At 34.5% G+C, this 23592-nt stretch overlaps 2 protein-coding genes and 1 long non-coding RNA gene across 3 annotated transcripts in view; 1 reads left to right on the plus strand and 2 right to left on the minus strand.

Annotated features, from left to right (window-relative positions):
• The window catches only part of LOC140751625 (very long chain fatty acid elongase 4), a 33316-nt gene extending 18415 nt beyond the window's left edge, over positions 1-14901 (plus strand). The window contains exons 3-7 of the mRNA XM_073085593.1: positions 6663-6931; positions 8920-9091; positions 9913-10040; positions 12206-12355; positions 14554-14901. Of these exons, the coding sequence (XP_072941694.1) occupies positions 6663-6931; positions 8920-9091; positions 9913-10040; positions 12206-12355; positions 14554-14637 (803 nt within the window). The 3' untranslated portion in view covers positions 14638-14901. The remainder of the gene's footprint in view (positions 1-6662; positions 6932-8919; positions 9092-9912; positions 10041-12205; positions 12356-14553) is intronic.
• On the minus strand, positions 10515-14592 carry LOC140751626 (uncharacterized). The gene is made up of 2 exons (XR_012103368.1): positions 11892-14592; positions 10515-11445 (listed from the first exon to the last, which is right to left on the minus strand). It is a non-coding gene; the product is annotated as an uncharacterized LOC140751626 (long non-coding RNA).
• Positions 14902-17014: 2113 nt separating the features above from the next.
• rtp (MORN repeat-containing protein retinophilin) lies at positions 17015-22620 on the minus strand. Its single transcript, XM_073085594.1, has 4 exons — positions 22569-22620; positions 21117-21312; positions 20034-20143; positions 17015-19072 (listed from the first exon to the last, which is right to left on the minus strand). The coding sequence occupies exons 1-4, from the start codon at positions 22573-22575 to the stop codon at positions 18918-18920; spliced, it is 468 nt and encodes a 155-aa protein (XP_072941695.1). The 5' UTR covers positions 22576-22620; the 3' UTR covers positions 17015-18917.
• Positions 22621-23592: the final 972 nt, after the last annotated feature.

The following is a 23592-nucleotide window of genomic DNA, read 5'->3' on the forward strand; positions in this document are numbered from 1 at the left end:
ATTTCTTCCGTCACCATTAAAGCAAGTGATAATTTCTAATGCGCACATAACATTAAAAATTCAGAGGTGCGTGCCTGGGAATTGATCCTCGGTCCCAATATGATAAATTCAATGATAAAATAAAATAAGTGACGAATTTCTCAAGAGATAGTTCTATTACCAACGGAATTCTCACAATTCTAACAGAATTTTGGTATAATTCTTAAGCTGTATATCATTACATGAAATATATTCCCCCATAAATAATAGGTACAACGAACTTTGAACAAAACTTTGTTCAAAGGTGAGTATTCTCAAATCACATCGATCCAACTGCCTTAATGTCTTGCAAGTCGTTCATACTAGCGTTTTTGAGCCGCTGGCTTATTGATTAATTTACGTCTGCAACTAATGGCGATGATTATTTGTGTACATCTACCGCACTTAACAATTCATAATGAATTGACTCAGCCTACTTTTGTGAAATAAAATTTCTTCAACTTAAATTGCACACTCTAAATCTGGTGCGAATTACGTATAGCAGCCCTAAGAGGATCAGTGACGCTACCAACACGTGTATTGGTGAGTCACTGACTTTAGACCTAGATTTATTGCAGATTAGCAATTTGGCAATTACCAATTAATGTTTTCTTTAAATATTGCAACATTAAAATGTGCATTCCAACTTCGATAGGAATCATTAGGCTTAGATATAAGAGTTTTATTGTAATTTTAGTATAATTAAATTAGTTCTAAAGTAAATCTTTTTTTGGAGCCTCCGAGAGCAGCAAACGTAATTTGTTTAAAAAAGTTTGTTTAAAAAAATAATTTAATCAGTGACATGCAGGCGCGGCGGACGGCTAGCTCACGGTGCGTTCTTACGTGGCGGGCGCCCGTTCGTATACCGTTTTTCTAAATCAGTTAAGCGCTATCAATCATCGCGAGGTGTACAGGACACACGCCCGCGGTGTGTTGCAGGCTGTACGGAGCAGACGCCCGCTCCGTTTCAGCGGATGCCGTAAACCGTCAACATCGCGCTAGTATGAAAGACCTGCCTAACGATGTTTAAAGCCAGATACACACGTGCAAATGACTTGCTATTTGTTATGCGCCCGGATTTGCGTAGGATTAGTCGCGGACGAGGACAAAACGTTTAAGGATTTTGCTAATGTGCCTACTGGCGTGATGTCTACAAGCATTGGATTAATATAACTTAGAAATTATGCCAGATTCTGTAAATCAATTTGTTTTCAGGAGTGGAGGTTAATTTTTGAAGTTTCCTTCACCGATTAAATAAGTGTTAATTTGTAATAAATAGTAAAGTAAGATTTCAATCTCACGCACGCACTTTCTTTCGATCGAGAGGCCAAGTTTTAGCCATTAAGCCATCAGCATTCACGACTTATTAAATTTCTTATAATGCAATTAATACATTGATTAAATCGTGTACATAAATACACGATGACATAATGAAAGAGAAATTTCTATCTAATAATCTTATAACTATCCACCAAAATAACTATTTTATATCAGAGAAGAGTTCATTAGCATTCACAATCATTTTATTACATTATTTGGTCGTTGCTCCTCTTAATTGATCACTTTAGAACAAGCGGCTTCTCGAGTCTATAATATTCGTTGAATATTTGCTAATAGCACTTTCAGCTATAGCACTAATTCACTATTGTTACCGAAATAATGGAATGCTGGAACAATTAATAAGAGTCTTCTCACTATTCTAGACTGAATCTTAAATCATCGTGGTTAATACAAAAATGGTTTTACTGTATCCAAATGTAGCCCGTAATGAGCTCTGTTGTCTATAATATTGCTTAAAGTGTGGAAACTTATTTTTGTTGAAAAATAAAAGCAACTTTAAAACTACTAAGAGATAAGAAATAACTTGTGCAGTATCTTCGACAATGTAAGTATTGTAAAGTATAAAGTACAAAGTTGACAAAAATAAAAGTAAATCTGTAGTTTCGCTCGAAGTTGCAAACTATGATATACTTGCAAACTATGATATACTTACGAACATTTTATATTGTTTTGAGAAAGTTTAAATCATATTTAACAGATAATGATACGAGGAAGTAAAGTAGGTATGCATCTTGTATACGCCATTTCACATTAAGTCCACAGTTTTATACAGATGCTAAGTATGCCAGATATCTATTGATAATTAATACTGTTCCTATTAGAACGACTCGGTAAAAATGTCGGCAACTTGTGTCATTGAAGTGTGAACAGCATGACTGGGTCTGAGTCGGCGAACGGTAAAACTGTCGGGTTGATCTATTGTGGACATATTTAACTACAATATATGCAATATTGTCGTAAAGACTATTCGAAGTTGTTAAAACTTAATTATTTTTTTACCAATAGATTCGCCCTTTGGGTAATGTTATGAAGAAAAACATGTCTAGTAGTAATATAGAACTCGTAGTAGTGGTCGTACAATCGTCTTATTTTATGTCGAACATATCGTGTAACAGGACATAGAAGATCTGTTGACGATTCAAGAATGAAATAGATTTTATGTTTTAACCATTTTGATATTTTTTTTGGATTGAAAAATAAAATATTTATCACTTTAACTTCTGACAATAAAGCGCTGTTTTGTCCTCAAATAACAGAAAATATAAATAATAACCCGCTAGACCACTTAGCTTCGGCTTTAAAGACGTTGTAAGCGATATAAAATCTACAATAGCTTTTTAATTGGTAGCGCTTTTTATTATTAAAAATCAAAAGCCACTTTTATTCGCAATCAACAATGAAAATGTTATTCTGTTATTCATTGTAACAAGATATTTCATAAAGTTTTATTTAATTTTACCCAGACGTCTGGAAATTATTCCGACTACTAATAAAGCGAGATTGAGGTAATTGCTGTAATTATGACAGTGAAAAGTGTAGGTAATTAAAATGCCTAGAGGTTATGTAGGTAGTAGAATCTTATGTAGTTCGATTCCGGTGGTACCACCGCCACACACATTTATGCCTAATTACCAGTAAAAAGCGCTGCTGTTTTCTAGTTTGAAAGGTGAGATAACAGAGACATCTTATGAGGGTTATTAAAACTAGGTCAAAGATAGAACTTTATTCCTGTATAGAAATCTCAGTCATGAGAGTTAGTGGCAACATCCCATCAGGTGAAATGAATGCTCGTTTGCGATATTGAGTAGAAAACTATTTGTGACAAATTCTCATCTGATTTGCCAATATTCTATGTGATTAAATGAAATGGTTTAATATCGTAGATCAGTACCCCTACCAGGAGTTTTCAAAACAACGCAAATGTTTACGTTATGTATGCTCAATCCATTCTTCTGTTCCGTTAGATTCAGTAGAATGATTTGTCAAAAACGCACCACTGAGTAAACATAACAAAAGTAAGTGCTCAAGTGACCTTGAACTTTTTGTCTCCCTCAAATGTTCGCAAAAAAGTGAGACAAAACATAAAGCGCCATTCTGTCAATTTAGACATTTAATTTTATGTTTTGAGTATTTCTTGTACCGCGTCAAATGTTGTACCACATTATATGAACATTATGCCAAAATATTATTGATTAATTATATAACAAATATTTACAAAAACACATTTGCAAATTTAAATAATTTAAAAATGAATATTTTAATATAAAAAACAATATAACACTTTAAATAAATATTTGGACTAAAAGGTTTATGTTGCCGCCTTAAAAAAAAAATTCAAATACAAAGTTTCATTGCGAAGTTTGTAACTGTCAAAAATAATAAAAGAAAAAACTGTTTGAACGAGAAGGCATCGTATTATCATTTATATTATTATCATTATTATATTAAATTTCAATGGTTTTGGCTGTCACTTTTTTTGTTGTTTTTTTTTAATTCATAGTTTTAATTTCAATCATTTATAAGTTATCTTTTCTTTGAAAATAATTATCATATTTTTTCATATGAATTGACAAGTATAAGCGGGTTTATGTCACACGAGCTATAAAATAGTATACAATACTTGTGACTTAGTTGCCTTTTATCTGCACGGCGTGAAGTTAGCGCCCGAGCGCAGCGAGGATAAATATATTGATGTCTAAACGCCTGTTAAATTAAATGAACAAATACGAAATTAAATACATAATTCGTTTTTAAACTACATCATACAGGCGTTTAGACATCGAAATAGTAATTTAGTAATTATTTCGATGTTATAATATGGGTAATGACCGGCCATTCTGACGGCCACAGAAAATTGTAGTGTTTGAATTTTATATATATAAATTTGGTTAACGTTTCTATTAATGTTATTATAACATTATTTCCTTTAAAAAAACTTTAACAATTGTGTTTTTTCAAATTAAAAAATCTTTAATAAATATATATATAGTTACGAGAGAACCGTATTTTTATTAATATTCTACATTCCTATGCATTTTTAAAAAATGAGTATTTATTACATATTATAGCACCTATTGTATAAAACTAATGTCTTACAAAGCAATAATGATGATAAGGTTGGAAATGAAAGTGCCGGGTTGCAGTTCATACTTTTTTATTCTACCACTGCTTCGGAAGGTATCTTATCTATATGTAGGAGAAAGAAGAATAAGTAAAAAAAAAACTATGTGGTTGCTGCGTGTAGCCTGGTAGCCAGCCTGTCGCGTATCTGGCGACCCAGGAACAGCATGTCATCTTCTGCCTGCTGTGGATCCAATGAAGGCACAGCAATGACTGGAGTTTCTGAAAACAAAATATTTTATTATGTACCTTTTAAAAATTAAAATTGATTTCATACAAAAAATATATATATTACAAGGAATTTAACAACTACCAAGTATTTCTTCATCAGACAGGAAGTCTTTAAAGTCTAGTGCAATATTATGTAACACTGAACATGCAACAATGATTTTTGCACATTTGTCTGGCTTGTAGTGCAATACTCTGTCTTTATGCAGACATCTCCATCTGTTTTTGAGTCGTCCAAATGTATTTTCAACTATGACTCTTGTCTTGCTGTGTATTGCATTAAATGATTCTTGAGAAGAATGTGGTGTTGGGTTTATGTAGGGCGTCATGAGCCATGGTCTTTGAGGGTACGCAGAGTCACCTGTAAAAATTAATGGAATCGAAATTATTAATAAGCATAATAACTGAAACCTGACCTACTTATTAACATATATCGCTTTACCTAAAAGCCAAACCGATTCGCCATTCCGGTGTAAAGATTGCATAAATGTGTTAATGGTGCTATTATTCCATATGAAGGCATCATGACTTGCTCCACCAAATTTGGGATTGACATATAATATTCTGCCCTCATGATCCGAAACCTGGCAAAACAAAAACTTGTATGTTTCAATTTAGTCACTTGCTATATAAATTTCATATTAATGCCTATACTTACTACTTGCACATTAATGGAGTGATAATGTTTCCTACAGAAATAAAGGTGTTCCTCGTTCCTTTTGGGTTTTTTTATTTTGAAATGGGAGCCATCAATGCTTCCTAAGACACCCGGGAAGCCATACTTGTTGTAGAAACTAAAAGTAATTCAAAAGGTTATTCAAATTAAAATTACATGTATCCCTAAAATGTAGATGGTATAAATAAATTGTTAAATACTGACTTTTGTGTGGTACGCTGTCTATCTTCAGGCAAACATGGAAATTTTATAAATTTTTTGTCACATGAGGGTGATTTAATGCCTCCGTGACCTCTTGCACGTACCCGCTAATCGTCTCTTGCGACAGGTAAATAATTAGCCTCGCCAATGACACGCTGGTAATCGCCATTGGCGTAGAATAGTAAAGCGCTAAGAACCTAGAAATATAACAATTTTGTACATTGTATTGTACGACAAGTAACTATTAGGTATCTATAGAAAACAAATTCTTACCTTAGTCTCCAGCGACACCCTTTGTGATTTCCTTAAATCAGTATTTTCCCTTAATACTGTGCACAAATAGGTAAACCCCCTCTTTGAGAGCCGGTACAACTGGATGAACTTCTTCTCCGAGACACGAGATACGTTGCCCCGTTTCTTTAAATATAGCCGCTGCCTCGCCCGATGGTCTGCTTCCTCCTGCTGCTCAATCATCTTCCCAGCAAAATGGTATTTAGCGGCAAACATTTTCAAACAAAATGAGCAAAACACAAAACACGGCGAAAAGTCCGCTGACTGACAACTCGGTTGTCCGTTAATGTAAATGTCATGACGTATTTTACGGATTGATAATTGTCAAATAAGCAACTCATAATGCCAAATCGCGATTTGACGGCTGTTTATGTCTCAAACGTAACGTAATTATTGTAAAAAAACCGTTTTTGTAACTCGTGTTCCGACACTATACTTCGGAAACAATCCGCTAGGGGCGCTGATTGGAATTTGTATGGGCAAATACGTAAACAAATACCAAAACAGTCATTTTTGTCGAAACGTAAAAACTCCTGGTAGGGGTACAGTGAGGTTGTAATACATTGTAATTTGTAATACAAGCCTCGAGATATTTTTCTTAATTTCTTTGTAATAATAATTATGTTTAGCAGCGACTTCAAAATAATATTATCTAATAAAAATGTATATATTAAACCAGTATTACAATTTCTTACTTTTCGTAATTAGACTTTGATTAGCTATTATCTTGTGTTTTTTTTAAACTATTCCCTTATAATATACTAATTATCTTTTTTCTTTGTTACAGATAAAAGGACAGAAGGTTGGCCGCTAGTCGACTCGCCAGCACCTACAGTATTTTATACTATTTTATACTTATTCATAGTATGGATTGGCCCCAAGTTGATGAAGAATCGGCAGCCGTTCAAACTGACCTGGTTACTGGTGCCCTACAACCTGGCCATGGCTGCTTTAAACGCGTACATAGCAATAAGACTTCTAACCGCCTCGTTTAGACTCCGGTACAGTTATATATGTGAACCTTGTCGACAGAAATATGATCCGGATGAGATGCAGGTAATTTTTTTTTTATAATAGTAGCAGACGGGCATGCAGTTCACCTGATGGTGTATGGCTACTGCCGCCCATGAACATCTGTAATCAACCCCAGATAGGATTAGATATTCCTACCTGAGATCGGCCAAAGATGCGCCGCTACCCCTGAAAACTAAGCTGAAACAACGGAAAAGTATGTCTCCTTTAACACAGCCTTCAAACCAGAACACAGCAGCGCTTATTATTATTAGACATAAATTGGTGTGGCGGTGGTGCTGCCGGAGTCGAACCAAAAAGGGTTCTACCACCTTTAACTTATCATAATTGATAACTATTTCTTTTTAAAATATTAAAGTAACATAATTATTATGATGCATACTCATTATGTAGGTCTTAAGTGCGCTGCCGGACCAATTATTAATCAAATATTCATATAAATATCTGACTAATTAAATGTGGATGTAGAAATAAACTCATTCTAACACTCGTTATTACACACATTAAACAAATCGTACGTACATTTAAAAATATAGTTGTATTTTTTACCCTCAATCTGTGTAGAGAGAGATGTCCCAGAATAAACTTGAAAGAAATATGGTGTATCTCTTTCTGTTGAAGTGTATATTTAAGTTTAAGTTATTTTTTTGTTCTTAATATTAGTAACAGTAATAACCCAGTGATATGCGTACATGATTAGTTATACTTATTAAGGTTTCCTATGTCAAAGTTAAAACATGTGTATCTACCTGTCTGTCTGTAAAAAATATAATATTACTAGCTGACCCGGCAAACGTTGTGTTGCCTTATAAATAAGAAAACGTTAAGGGTGAACAACCCTTATCACTTAGGAGTATTATAGTAGCCGATTCACAGACCTACTGAATATGCAAATAAAATTTGGCGAAAATCGGTGAAGCCGTTTCGGAGGAGTACGATAACTAACATTGTCACACGAGAATTTTATATATAAGACTAGTTTTTGCCCGCGGCTTCGCTCGCGTTTAAAAGAAAATAATATGACATACTAACATACGTAAAACTGAAAATTCGTACCTTCATGGGAATGACAGTGGCACCATCTGGCGAAAATTGGTCGTACCAACTCTGAAACCTTTGTGGGCTCATGGACAACCACTTTGCTAAAGATCATCACTTGATCAAATGCATAGTTTACGATTAAATCCTTGCTAATATCGATTAAAATAATCGTTTTTTTGGTCCAAAAGATCGATTCTCCGATTAATCGACCTTAGATCGCCATCCTTAGTTCCCGTGGGATTTCCGGGATAAAAACTATCCTATGTCTTTTCTCGGCTCTCAGACTATCTTTGTACAAAATTTCATCAAAATTGGTTCAGTGGTTTAGGCGTGAAGAAGAGACAACCAGACAGACAGACAGACAGAGTTACTTTCGGATTTATAATATTAGTAAGGATTACATTATTTTACGATGTATGGAAATATTGCGAAGAAATCTACATATCTATCTAAGAGAGATTTTTCATCTATAATAAAATATTTTGCTATGAATAAAGTCAGTTAATTGTCCACTAAACGGACGAATGAAAAGCCTTTTGACGATTACGGAGGGTTTATTACTTTTTCTTTGAGTGTCAATATTCTTAACACATAATTTCAATGTGAGACCTACGAGAATTGTAATAGAATGTATTTATATCTTTAAAAAATAAAAAAAATATATAAAAGACTAGTGGAGCCCATGGCTTCGCCCGCGTTTTAAATAAAATAACATGACATACATATGACTGAAAAATTGTACCCTCATTGGAATGACAGTGGCGTCATCTGTGAAAATTGGTCGTACCAACTCAGTAACCTTCGTGGGCTCATGCACAACAACGTTGCGAGAAAGATCATCACATGATCAAATGCATAGTCTACGATTCTATAAGGAACGTATAGAAAAATATTATGATTCTATAAGGGACATATAGACAAACATTCATTTTTAAATAAATAGATTTAAAAACATATAATTTGTGTTCCAGATAGCCGACGCCGTATGGTGGTACTATTTCTCGAAGCTGCTAGAATTCTGCGACACGTTCTTCTTCATCCTGAGGAAGAAGGACGAGCAGCTGACCTTCTTACACGTGTACCATCACTCCACCATGTTCAGCTTCTGGTGGATTGGGATCAAGTGGGTGCCGAGTGGATCTAGTGAGTACTGTATTTTATTCAGTTAATTGAGTCTTGTAAAATTCATAATTTCTGGTTTGAGTAATAAGTTTGAAGGTGATAGGATTCTATGTGGTTCGATTAAAGCGGCATCACCGCTACACCTATTTTTGTCTAATAACAACAATGTTAAGCGCTGATGTATTCTGGTTCAAAGGGTGTGGTAATAAGTGAGACATACTTTTCTGAGGCATTCCAACTTAGTCCTCGGGATAGGCTGCGCGTCTGTGGCCAACCTCAGGTAGGAATCTAATTTTATCTGGGACCGAATACAGATGTCCATGAGTAGGCGGTACTTACTTAACATCAGGTGGACTGCCTACGCGTCTCCTATTCTAATATTATACAAAATAGGATTGTGGTATAACAGAGTTACGCAAAGCATGAAAACTCAATAAAAGGCAAATAAACTCGACTGAATGAACTGTAAATTACAGATAAAACTCCTAATCCACGTGGGGTTAGCAATTGATTTCCATGAAAGTAAATGTAGCACTATTGTGAAGTTCGATGGTTGTTTTATACTTATTCTTCAAAATGATTGTATCTGCAGCTTATTTCAGGTAGTTAGGGATGTCATATCCTGCTTAAGAAAGATAAAATAACGAAAACTCGGAATAAGATTAAATCAGGTTTTTTTCGCAAATACTTTTCTAACATTAGTTAGGGTTTAGTAAAGAAACATATCATATGCTTCCAATAATAACTCGATTTTACGTTGACTTGATTCATGACTTGATCTTGATAAAAAGAGTAATACAGTGTTTTTGCGCTAGTATTAACTAAACTGTTTCGTTCAACAGCTTTCCTCCCAGCAATGGTAAACAGTGGGATCCACGTGCTAATGTACACTTACTATGGTCTCTCCGTCTTTGGACCAGCCGTCAGCCAGTACCTCTGGTGGAAGAAGTACTTGACTATACTACAATTGGTAAGTAAATCAATAATCTTAAGGTACAATAATTCTTTGAACATACTCGTAAGTCCAGTTGCCAACAAAGTTTGTGACGTGAAAATAACTATTTCTTAGAATCTCTGACATAGAGTCCGTTTTCTTTTATATTTGTTATTTGTCACAACTATATTTAGTTCGTATTTCAGAAAGCACTTTATCTTGTATTTCCAATTAAAAGTAACTATTACATAATAAAGAGAAGTGCAGTCAGACCTACACAGATGCCATCTCAAAAAGGGAAATCATAATTAGGTTTACTAAATACCATTGGTAGACATTGCCCAAGAGTTAGCCCTAGGTCTACCCTGGGCTAAGTTTTCTTACATTGATACAGAAATACAGATTTTTATAGTCATAAAAATATAAAGTAAATAATAAAAATTTACTTCATCAGAATTTTCCACTTTCTTAAATTATGGGGTTTCAGGTTAAGTCAAATAAACATACGAGTATGAAATTATGTTTGTCTTGTTTTAACACAAACTTTTACGATACTTAGACTTACTAAAGTAAACTTATTTCACTTTTCCTTCAGTACAAATAATAATATTTGTTTAACTGTATTCACATACAAACATGACTTCCTTTGACTTCATTAATAGGAATTTCGGTTTATTGTAGGTTTCGAAACAAAGCTTTGAAAACACACATTTTATTTGATCAAACTCCTAAGTAAAACAAATTGTCAAGTTAAGCTTCATCCAAAAGCTCAAGGCGACGTATTATAATGTACGTAGTTACGTACATATGGTTAGATATTCGCTACGTGACAATATTCGTAAGGATGAAATCCGTATACAAACAACGCTTATCGACATAGCTCTGAAACTAACAGTTTAAATTGACACTGTATACAAAAGTGACGATTAGCAATTAAGTAATGGTTACGCAAATCCTCGATTGAGGATCACGTCGCAACAAGAAAACCACTGAAAACAGAACAGATATCACATTCGTCGATATCTTCACAGATATCTTCAAGCTTCAGGAGAAAATTAAATAACTTTTCTCAACCTAAAAAAGTTATTTCTTGTTATCTTTAAAATCAATTACCCTATTATAATGTTCTATTGAGAGATTATTTATTGACTTTAGAAATGAATGACGTAATAAAACAAAAAACTCATTTTTATACACCCCTATGGTTCGATACCCGCGATACATAAAACAGACCAATAGAACTAAAATAAGCTAAAGATAACATCAGAAACTACTGATTGTAGACATCACATGATAGAGATGATAAAAAAGCAAAAAACGCGAAATACCTAAATCTTTATGTAGACCAAACGAACTAAAATAAGCTAAAAATAACATCAGAAACTACTGATTGTAGACATCACATGATAGAGATGATAAAAAAGCAAAAAGCGCGAATTACCTAAATCTTTATGTATACCAAACGAACTAAATAAGCTAAAAATAACATCAGAAACTACTGATTGTAGACATCACATGATAGAGATGATAAAAAAGTAAAAAGCGCGAATTACCTAAATCTTTATGTATACCAAACGAACTAAAATAAGCTAAAAATAACATCAGAAACTACTGATTGTAGACATCACATGATAGAGATGATAAAAAAGTAAAAAGCGCGAATTACCTAAATCTTTATGTATACCAAACGAACTAAAATAAGCTAAAAATAACATCAGAAACTACTGATTGTAGACATCACATGATAGAGATGATAAAAAAGTAAAAAGCGCGAATTACCTAAATCTTTATGTATACCAAACGAACTAAAATAAGCTAAAAATAACATCAGAAACTACTGATTGTAGACATGATAGAGATAATAAAAAAGCAAAAAGCCCGAATTACCTAAATCTTCAAAAACATTATTCAGAGTGGAATAAATTACGTACAAGACGTCAGAAATAAACTTGATTTTGAAGTAAATTCTCGAATAATTAAAAACCAGTCCTGTGTTATGTAAATAAGGAATTAATAAAAGTGGTTAATGACCACATTTGCACACTTTCTAGGTCAGTGTTAAGCAGTTGCATACTTGTGTCGCGAATTTTAATCTGGTAGAATCTAGTTCTATTAGGATATTTTTTATTGTGTGTGTATAGGTGTGTATCGAATACTCCTTGCAAGCATGCAAGTAGATTAACTATTATTTTGTCTTTCAGATCCAGTTCACTTGCGCTCTGATCCTGGGTGTCAACGGTATCAGGACTGGCTGTGAATTCCCTCTCTGGATGCACTACGTCCTCATCATCTATATGATCTCCTTCATTGTACTCTTCGGCAATTTCTACATGAAGGCTTATCTTGCGAAGGTAATTGCTTGCTTGATTATTACTAATAATGATATCATAATTGATAGATGATGAATGATGCATGAATTTAAGTAATGTCAGATATGATCGGGAGTATAATGACTGATCGCTAGAGGCTAAACTAAAAACTTTGTGCCTGCGCTTACTTCGATTGGGTAAACCGTGGATCCCGGTTATTTTTAATACATAGATGCCGATAAACATTGCCAGAATATGGGTGGTTTAAAATTCTCCGACACATCCTGGTGGTCTTATAGGTGAAATGTTGATTTAAAATCTCGGACACAGTTTAGTCACTGTCTGTTCAAATTATTTTTCTGAAGTACTTATATTTTCTTCGTTACCAAATCACGATGAATTGTTCAAAAAAAACATACAAATAACATACTGAACGTATTATTAAATAATTCAAGTAATTTAATACACAAATTGCATTGGCGTATTATTATTGAAATGATATATAATGTTAAACATCACCAAACTTGATTACAACATTTATTAAATCAAGTTAGGTATATGATGTTAATTCACTTCCATCCGGCTTCAGACAAATCGACTGAACGAATCAAGAAGCGAACAAAGCCACTTTCATAGTTACCCATAATTGATTCCATAAAAATCAACTTACGTAACCCCAAAACGGAACGTGTCTATCAAAATTTGTCTACGCTATTAACTTACACTTGTTAATCATTACATTACGCTGACATTACGTTACGTCAGCGTTACGTAAAGTGAAAGCGAACGTAACGACGTCTTGCGTAATTCACTTTCATACGGAACGGGGCAATAAGAAGAATCCGATACGGGCGATGCTTCTGTAGGTCAGATTTCGTTTTAAGTAGATCGTAGTATCTGATGTAGGGTCTCAGGTCACAATACCGATTAAGCAGATGTTTAAATTAATTACTTGTGTTATAATATTAAAGCAGTGATAGCCTAGTGTTTAAGAAACTCAGCCTCTCGATCGAGAGGTCTGAGGTTCAAATCCCAGGCACACACCTCTGATTTTTCAAAGTTATGTGCGTATTAGAAATTAATTATCACTTGCTTAAACGGCGAAGGAAAACATCGTGAGGAAACCTGCACACCTGAGATTAAAAAAACATCTCAAAGGTATGTGAAGTCTACCAAAGACCAATGATGATGATGAGGCTTCTGTTATATGAAAAGCCTCAGCTTCGATGTCTAGATAACGTCTAAATATATCTAGACTTGTACCTACGACATCTTATATCAGATATTATATGGAAAGAAAGCGTTATTTTAGTCTCCGAGCGCCATTTAATACCTGTACGAGTATCGCATAACATAATTATCTTCGTACAATGACTTATTGTTTAATTATCTTAGGTACTGTTGAATAACACACACATACAAACACGAATTAAGTATTTTTGCGACTATGTGTGTGATAGGATGTAAATAAACGCGCGATAGAAAGGTTAAAGCCCTTATTATGCTTGATATACACATTACTGTCCAGTATATCGCCAATGTTAGTATCAAACAATTCATAAAACCAATAATTTCTTGTTTATAGCCATATTTTAGTAATGGTACTACAATATGGCTATAAACAACATACATAATAGTGGTATTATGGCCACATAATCTATGGGCATTACTATTAAGTGGGTATACAATTTTGAATGATGTGTTGTTAATAAATTTGTATAGTTTTGTGGCGGTGAGACCCTTTCAGTAGTTCCTAAATAGTTTCAAACCAGAACCGCAAAAACTATTCCTTGCTATTTTACAATGGGTAAATAGCCACATAGCTATCTAACATAATGATCATTATTAACTACGTTTATTGTAAGACTTGGCAAGTATTTGATATCATTTGGAAAACTCTCGGTCATGAATCTTTCTTGACAATTTATTATAACAGTTCTAAAAATAATTATTTCTGCCTCATAACAGCAGTGCTAAGCACTTCTGAGTTTTAGTTTGAAGGGTGTAAGTGAGACATACTTTTCCCAGGCGTTCCAGCTTAGTGCTCAGGTCTAACGGCGCATGGTGACCTACCTCGGGTGGGAATATCGTATCGTATTAGGGGTTTATTACTGATGTCCATGGCCGGCAGTAGCCACTTACAATCAGGTGGACTGACGCACATGCAGTCAACCTGATTGCTACTCCTATATTATATAAAAAAGGTTTTGAAAGCTGATTCTATTTTATTTTTGTTTCAGGGAAGCAAATGTATGGAGGTGAGGTACGGTCAATGTTTGGACGACGAGGAGTCGGTACAAAATAGGAAATTAAAAGACAATTAATCGACTCGTTATCGTCATAATTTATTCAATCTTTAATCTTAAGTAGATATAAGTAGCTTAAGCTTGTAGGGCAATTTTGGTCAAGGACCTGGGTAAACTTTATAAACCTATTTTTGTCTCACTGCTAGAGTAGTCTTAGTAAGAAGGACATAAGCCATTGTGAGCTTCAATCAGGATTTTTAATTTTGTCAGATTTCACTTGACCCCAGGTGAAATATTACATAACCTTATATTGAGAAGTATTGCTCGTATTTATTCTTTGTTTTATTACGAGTATTTATACACTATATCAAGGGATACGATTTTCCTTGTTCCCATTAAAATATAATATAGTTAACTACACTCATAACCCTAAAATAGATTCACTATAACGGATACTTTAAATACATAATCTACGAGTGCTTGTACTTTATGTAAACGAATAAAATGTATGACGTAAGACCTATGACGAAAATTGTCCTATTGTAATATTTGTAAAAATATATGTATTAATAAAGGATAGCAATTGTTGGGTTTATTTTATTGATTTTTTTGTTTTGAAGAAACATGTCTATTTTTAAATCGACCAAACCAAAAACCTGTTCTTTTCTAAAGCCCGTTATTAATAATCGATCTATCCAATGTTTTGACTACTAAAGATAGACATTTGACAGTTTCTTCATACTAGAAATTATGAAATTTCGATCTTAAGTAAGCAAAATTTTAATACATTGATTTATTAATAAACTGTTATAATATACATTGTCAGATTCCGGACTTTGGTAGGTAAAATATATACATAGATCGATATAAAGGGCTTACGAGAATATTTTTGTTTTTACGTATTGAAAAAACAAATGTATAGGCAAATTAATTGATCACCTGTAATAAAACCTATATAGTGACCTCTTTAAACAGCTGCTGATATACGAGAATAACTTTAGAACGATGATAAATGACTTGAAGTAGCAACGCATTTGTCATAGTCTAACTAACTGATGTGCCTTTTTTAATCATTCTGTTATAAATCCTTTTTAAAGCCAATATTCCTAAGTACATTGAACCTATAGGTAATAAATAGATGTGGCAGACCTTGTATCGGAGTTGTAGTCGAACTATAACGTTTTAATCTTCTTTACATTGCTTTACATGGATCAAGCTACTCGTAGATTCGGTCAGGCAGTCCAACTGATGTGGCTACTGCCACCGATGGACATCTGTAATCAACCCCAGATACGGTTAATCCACAGATGTGTTGCTTTCCCCGGGACTAAAGAAGCCTCGGACAAGTACGTCTATCATATCTTTAAACAAGAAAATAATTTTATATATTATAAATTATTTTATCAAGTGTAGGGGCTCAAGTGTAGTGTTAATCAACCAATATATTACGGTTCAAGAGATGGAGCCCTGTGACAGATGGACAGACAGCGGAGGCTTAGTAATAGGGTTTAGTTTTAAACCTTTGGATACGGAACAGTAAAAATATAGGTACCAGTAATGTAACATATTAATGATAACAATTTTTTACGAGTAGCAGACGAGCATGCAGTTCACCTGATGTTAAGTGGTTACTATCGCCCATGGACATCTCTAATCAACCTTAGATAGGATTAGATATTCCTACCTGAGCTGGGCCACAGATGCTCCCTTACCCTGAGGACTAAGCTGGAACGCCTCGGTAAAGTATGTCTTCCTTACCACATCCTTCAAACTAGAACACATCAGCGCTTAACGCTGCTGTTATGAGGCAGAAATAGGTGTGACGGTAGTTCCTGAGTCGAGCCACAAAGGGTTCTACCGCCTTCCAAATAAATTAATAAATATTTCACATACGCAACTCCTCAGTTCCAAAAAACAATCCTCTTATAATTACGTAATCCAACATCCAAACTTCCGGATCCAATCAGATTATCTCAAAAAGTCCTACTTAATTACGGTTTCATTCGCCAATAAGGTTTATTTGACCCTGTTCTCATTGATATAATTATATTTGCGGTGTTATTATGATTATGTAGATTGAGTAGTATCGTTTTCTTCTATTTGATGAGGCGGGATACCTCCAAAAGGTACTCAGTGCCATAAGAGCGTCAGCGGATTGTGGGATTTTTACCCACTAAAGGCTCTTCGGTGGCCATGCGTACAAGACTTTGGAATCTACAAAGCTACCCAACCGGGAATCGTCCGAGCTCAGTACCCCTATCAGGCTCTGCCCTGCTGAGCATTTAAGCTTACAACGCCGTCGAGTATTTGCAACACTATGCGGCCACACTTACCGTCTTCCCGGAGTCGCTAGTTGGGTGGGCCTAATTGAAAGCCCCGGGAAACCGTAGCCGATTCCTGGAAGTCCAGAACTCCAGGAAAAAATATTGAATAGTAGAAGGGAAAAGCGAGCAGAAACATTTTTCAATATTATTATATATTACACCAACATTCTAATATTCGACGGTTGACAACATATACTTCCTCTAATGTTTATCCCTTAAGATATATCTACTGAATATCGTTCATCTTTCTTATAAATACTATATTCAGATCAAATTCTGTTCTTCATATAATCCATCACAAATAAATTTCCAACTTAAATCAGGTTTTCCTTAACAAATAACGCTTCATTACGCACCCAATCAGCGTCATATGTATGAAAACTTTAGTCGAACAACTAACTTACCTAAACTTGATTACTAAGTAATAAACAATATTTGGGAGAGGATTTTCCCACTGTTATGTTTGAAGGATCATGTTTAACTGTTAGGTTTGTCTATTTGGCTCTTATATTAATTATGTTAATTGAATAAGATTTGGCCAATAGACCAATTTGATGGCCAACTGATTTTGATAAACCCTACAACTCTCAGAAAATTATAATTTATTAAGCAAGCATGTATCCACCTGAAGATGAAGTTATAGCCTCTCATGAATATCTGCAATCAATCCAAAGTAGGGTTAAAGCCCTTTTTGAAATCAGTTATGTATTGCTATCGTTGCAGACTTTTGAAATGTGTTGAAATGATTAAGTTTAAAGACGTTTTCCTCCATCTCAGGGTGATGTATATCACATATACTTAAACTATAAGGAGTTAAAACATCACTAAATGATAATCTATGATTGACTTCAAATAGATCTCCATTTACATGTGTATTTGAATTAATCCAATGGAATGCACGCTCGTTTACAACTACCAAATAAATAGTTATACGAAATACCGTTAGATAACAACAATGTTATTTGAAACACGTTACGTTTCGCTGTTTCAAACATTTTGAATATACACACGAGTGCACTAAGCCTGAATTCTCCGCGATACCTTTGTGATTCGAATGTTGAATAGTTTGTTATACAAATATCTGTGTATCATAATACAATAATAGTGAAATTTCAATAGAATTATGAACAATAGGTAAAATATCACTAACTAGCAAATAAACCACAATTTCGCATCAAATCATAATGCCCTTTCTCACAATACATTCCAGATATAATTGCATAAGGTAGGACTATTTGAATAAAATTATAACTATAAGACAAATCATCACAAAATACTTCAATGAACACCTACTTGTAGCCTGTAAGCCTTAAATCTTTTAAGACCCCTGGCACAGGCTCTTCTCGCGGAACTTCCATCTTACGGTCTTCCTAAGAGGTAAAAAATGTTGAGAGTTTTTCAATTACATTATTTTTAGAAGCTGTAATACATGAGAGGGCTTCTCTCAGAGTGAGAAGGGTTTAGGCTATAGTCAACTCTTGGCCACTGCGATGGCCAAGTGAGGACTGGCAGGCTTCACACACTCATGAGAATTCTCATGAATGTGTGAAGTCTGCCAGTCCTCATCATGAATTTATTCGTTTTTAAGAACTCTCAGGCAAGTTTCCTCATGACTTTTTCCTTCAACATTTAAACTATTAAAATGATTTCTAACGCTTACTTATTATTATGTTACAGTCAAAGTGATCAAATAGCTATTATACATAATTACTGGTACATATTATGTATAACAACTAATTTGTCCAGACAATGTGATAAATTAATCACTTTATCGTTCTTAAAATATAAATAAGCGATCAGAGACAATAGTAACACATGTATTTTTAATACTCCACCCCATAGATGATTTACGTACATGGTGTACAAAGACTGGGCGTAAAACATCTCAACATGTCTATTATTCGACCTGCGTAATGGCTAGATATTATGTATAATTTCCCCATTTATCACTTAGGCTGTAACAATTATACAATTAATATTGTTTTAACACTTTTGTAGAAAAAATCAATACATTTTAAAACACGCTTAAATTTTTTACATTCTCTGACACTGCGCTCTGGCCATATACGCAACTTTTTGGGCTCTCTGAATAACCTCGGGGCACCTCTTGCGTCTCAACATCCTGCAGTCCTGGAAGAAACCCTCATTCCTAGGGAAACCGTTGCTCCCATCGCAAAAAGTCACCAAACCTGGGAAACATAAGTGATATTTTGAAAACTTCTTTGGAATATTTCCTGTCTTTTTTTTCCTGTAATGTCAGAGCAAAAATTAAAAGGTCAGAAATGTAGACAGAAAATTAAAAAATCAGAAATTGTGAAAACATCAGCTCCATTTATTAGACAGTAGTTACCCGAGTAGTTTTCCGAGGCATTCTAACTTAGTCCTCAGGTGCAGCAAGTGTTGCCAATCTTAGGTAGTAATCTAATTTTAGGGAGGTTAGGGAGGGTTGACTACAGGTGTACATGAGCGCCAGTAGCCATTTACCATCAAGTACACTGCATTCTCACCTGCTTCTTCAATATTAGAAAACAATCTTAAATCAAGATATTCATCAAGCAATGCCCGTTCAAGTGAACCTACATCAATCTTCATTACTTGGCAAACTATCCTAACTTAACTTTTATTATGTGTCTTAACTTATCTGACTGATTATCCGAGGGGCCCCTACCAGATGCCCCTAAAGATTAACTCAAATGTTTTAGGGATCGTCATACTTTTTTATGAAATTGGAGTAAAAATGATGGATGGAAGAGGTGGTTAATGGTTACTGACACCCATGGAGATCTGTAAAATCGATCCTAAACATGATTGGGGTCTCACTTTAGCATGGCTACAGATGAAAAGCTACGCCTGAGAACTAAGTAGAAACGCCTTATGTTAGTATATCGACTTTAGCGCACTCTTGAGATCAGAATGCAGTTGTGCTAAAGCTGCTATTATTAAGCAGTAAGAGGAATTTTGCAGTACCGCAATAGAAACCTCAGGTAGGAAAATCGAATCCTATTTGGGGTTCATTACAGATGTCCATTGGCGGCAGTAGCCACTTACTATTAGGTCGGCATATTCATCAGCTACTCCTATATTTTTAAAAAAGTACAATAATCATAGTACGAAACAACCAAAAAATATTGGATCACTGGTTTTACTAACCCAAACCCCAAATTCTTCCGCCTCTGAATTCCCCTTCAAACTTCATACCATCAGCTCTCCAGAACACTCCATGGCCGTGGAACCATCCTTGCATGAACTCTCCTTCATATCTGAAAACAATATAAACACAATCTCTAATTTCGTTGCATAAATATTAATCATTTATAGTATCCTCGTATATATTTTTTATAAAATTAAAGTATCAAATGAATATGCGGTCCGTCTAATGGTAAGTGGTCATAAATCCCAGATTAAATTAATTTCCTACCTGTGGTTGGCAACAGATGGGTTGTTACTTCAGAGGACTAAGTTAGAACGCTTCGGATAAATATGTCTCCCGTATCATAATATCCTTCAAATCAAAATACAACAGCGTTTAACACTGACGATATTAAGCAGAAATATGTGGCGGTGGTGCGTATATAAACGGCTTATATAAACAGTTCCATACATATATAGTACTCATTTCGCAGCTTGTAGTGCGAGGTACTCGTAGGGTGTTGAAAGGAGCACTGCTACTAATTAAATTTCATACGCAAAATATTTCCCGCTTCCGTGGACACGTTTCGCATGTTGTTAACATTGTATAGTAACTTCTGTCGGAGGGCTTACTAGCGAATTGAAAACTCGTTGATCTGTTCCTTACTTCATCAGTTCACATTGGAACAGCATGTTGGACTAAAATACAGGTTTCCCCTGGTTGTAAGGAGAAACCTATGCCCGTCGATAAACCCATTAAAAAGTTCTAAGGCGAATCATGGCGTGGGGCTCATCAAAAATGGTGTAAAAAGAGCTCCTACTTAAAACCGGTTATGTGTTGGCGAATCCTCTGCTTTTGCAAAACGTCCGTAGGCTACATTAACTGCTTACCATTTGGTAGCCCGTTTTAGTATTAGGTTTATAAATTAAAATCAACCTTCATTCACGTTCTATTTGGTGGATCAATTTAACATATTTTGAGATAAATACATGTTATAGTTTTATTGTGTCGTATCAAATTCGTAAGAAAGCTTTTAATTTTCATGTTAGTCTTTTATAAAGACAGAAAGATCCGAAGTGAAAACCGTGATTTATGTAACTCACTTGGCTCCATCCGGAAAAGTCATAACTCCGAGCCCGGAACAGAGGCCCATTATTATAGAGCCATCATACCGCGTGCCGTCAGGTAGCACCACATGACCCATCCCGTGCTTCTGGCCCCTCGCATTCCACTCGCCAACATACCGCGTTCCATCTTCGTATCTGTACGCGCCTGTCTTCACCACGGATGGATCTACGACTGAAATGTATTTGAACAAGTGAATTAGTTGTTGGAATTGGCTTACTTTTAACTGCAATATCTTATCTCTGAAACTTTAAGTCTTAGATAGTTAGTTGTATCAGGCGTTACTTTGCGGAGGTTAATAAGTTAGGATTAAAACTACTTCGCAATCCCTCTTTAAAGTTAAGTCTAATTAGATATTCAGAACTGAGATAATTTTCCAGAATGAATGACTTAAATTGTGATATTATAAATTTTAATATTTACCTGTCTATTGAATCTGTTAATTACTGCTCTGTTTGCTTAAATTATTACTTTGGATTTGTACATAATATGAATAGGTAAATCGAACACAAGAAAATATTTTATAATTAAATGAAATAATACCTTAGCTAGTAACAGACATGGTAATACAAAGTTATTTAATCGGTTTAAAACAAGAACTAAAACAACGTCAACTTTTGATTAAAACCAACTTCGACTATTTCAAGAGATTTAATATGCCTAAGTTTAATTTATCACAACTCCTAGTAATTTCTTCTAAGATATCTGTTTTGAGTACTACAATTTAATCTTGAGGGGGTAGAAGCGAGTTCGAATATTGACAGAGTCTGAAACTAATTTATTGAGAATTGTCATGTTCTAGTTCAATTCGGTCTTCCAACCAAATTATTTAGACTTCATTTATTTACACAGCCTCTATTAAAAAGCTTTCTAGCCAACTAGACCTTCACTATTGCGCCCTATGCTTTGAATGCTATAAACGCACACAAAGACAAGTGTACAAACACCCAGATCTTAAATTAATTCTTACATAGAATATGCCATTTCACTCTTGCCTTAATCTTATTAAGATTGTGTTTATCAGGAAGATGCTTACCGCAAAATTAGTGCAGCAGTCACACAGTTACCATTTTTTCATCCATTTAAATACGATGTTAGTGATCATACCACATTATGAGAGCTGTATTGTCATTTTAATATAATATAAAATCTGTTTCATAAAATAATTTCACATAACATTACATAAATAAAAAATAGATACATACTACAAAAATTACAATACCTAATTATACCTAATTATAAAATAGACATCAATAAAATGGTTCCTTTGTTAACAATTCCAGTTTGTGTCCAAGAAACAACCTCAGAACAACTGAATTCGGTTCGTCACAAGCATGATTTGCCAGAAGCGAATAAATTCCTTCCACAAGTCCAATAGTATTTGTAATTACTTTGTGAAAACAATGCTACAAGTTTACAAGGTTTCTTACCATCCATCACGGAGTCACTATATCGCGCGGTCACTAGGAATACTGAAAGGTTTCAACGAATAGCTGGGTAATTTGATTAACGTCACGGTCGTACCTTATCCCCATGTATATGATAGGTACAATATTTGTTAGTTCATGAATATAAATAATTTAAGACATTAGGAACTTTATTCTCTAGAACTTTATTCCCATACGAGTGTGTGTGTATGATTTATACAATGGTAAGCCCGTGCAGATTATCAGAACCAGAAATATATTCGGAAAATATCTCTAGACATTGTACATATATTACTGATGGTCGAAAAAATATTTTTTGTTGTTATCAAGCCATTATTGTCTGATGGGTATTGTCTCCATGGTTTCTTTGTAGACCAAGCAGGATTAAACTATAAACTAATTCGTAGACTTCACATACCTTCGTACCTTTTAAAGGACTCTCAGGTGTGTAGGTTTTTTCCTTTGTTGATATAGCGGGGAAAATTAATTTGAAATACGCGCCTAACTTTGAAAAATCAGTAGTTTCTGGGGTAGTAGTGTCTGGGGTTTGGACCCTTAGACCCAAGGATTGAGAGGCCTAGTTTACAGCCAGTAGACTGTCAGGGCTTAACATAAAATAGGAACACTACTAATATTGGACAGACATAGAAATAGTTGTGAAGGCCGAAATTCATATCACGAACCCATAAATTCTTGTTAATATTACCAAAATAAAACCTAGTGTTCAAGTATTCTAACTGTTAAAGGGTCACGAGAGTTCAAAGGAGGCACGTGTATTTTTTCGAGAGGAGAATGTGAAAAACTTCGCGGTCGAACGCCTGCAAGTATAATATATTGTGAAAGAAAATTCTAATACACATGTGGTCTGTGGGCGGTATTAATATTAATGTACCAAAATCACACTTAAGTGTTATATGATTTTCTCAATCATATAACACTTAAGTGTGTCCCTCTCCCTTAGAGGCGAGACATGCCCAACAGTGGGACGTTAAAAGATTGACGACGTTCTTGCAACTGAGTGGAAATA

The sequence above is a fragment of the Epargyreus clarus genome, unplaced genomic scaffold, assembly GCF_041222505.1.
Source record: "Epargyreus clarus isolate Ecla_fem2 unplaced genomic scaffold, WU_Ecla_fem_2.2 ptg000023l, whole genome shotgun sequence".
Classification (NCBI taxonomy): Eukaryota; Metazoa; Arthropoda; class Insecta; order Lepidoptera; family Hesperiidae; genus Epargyreus; species Epargyreus clarus.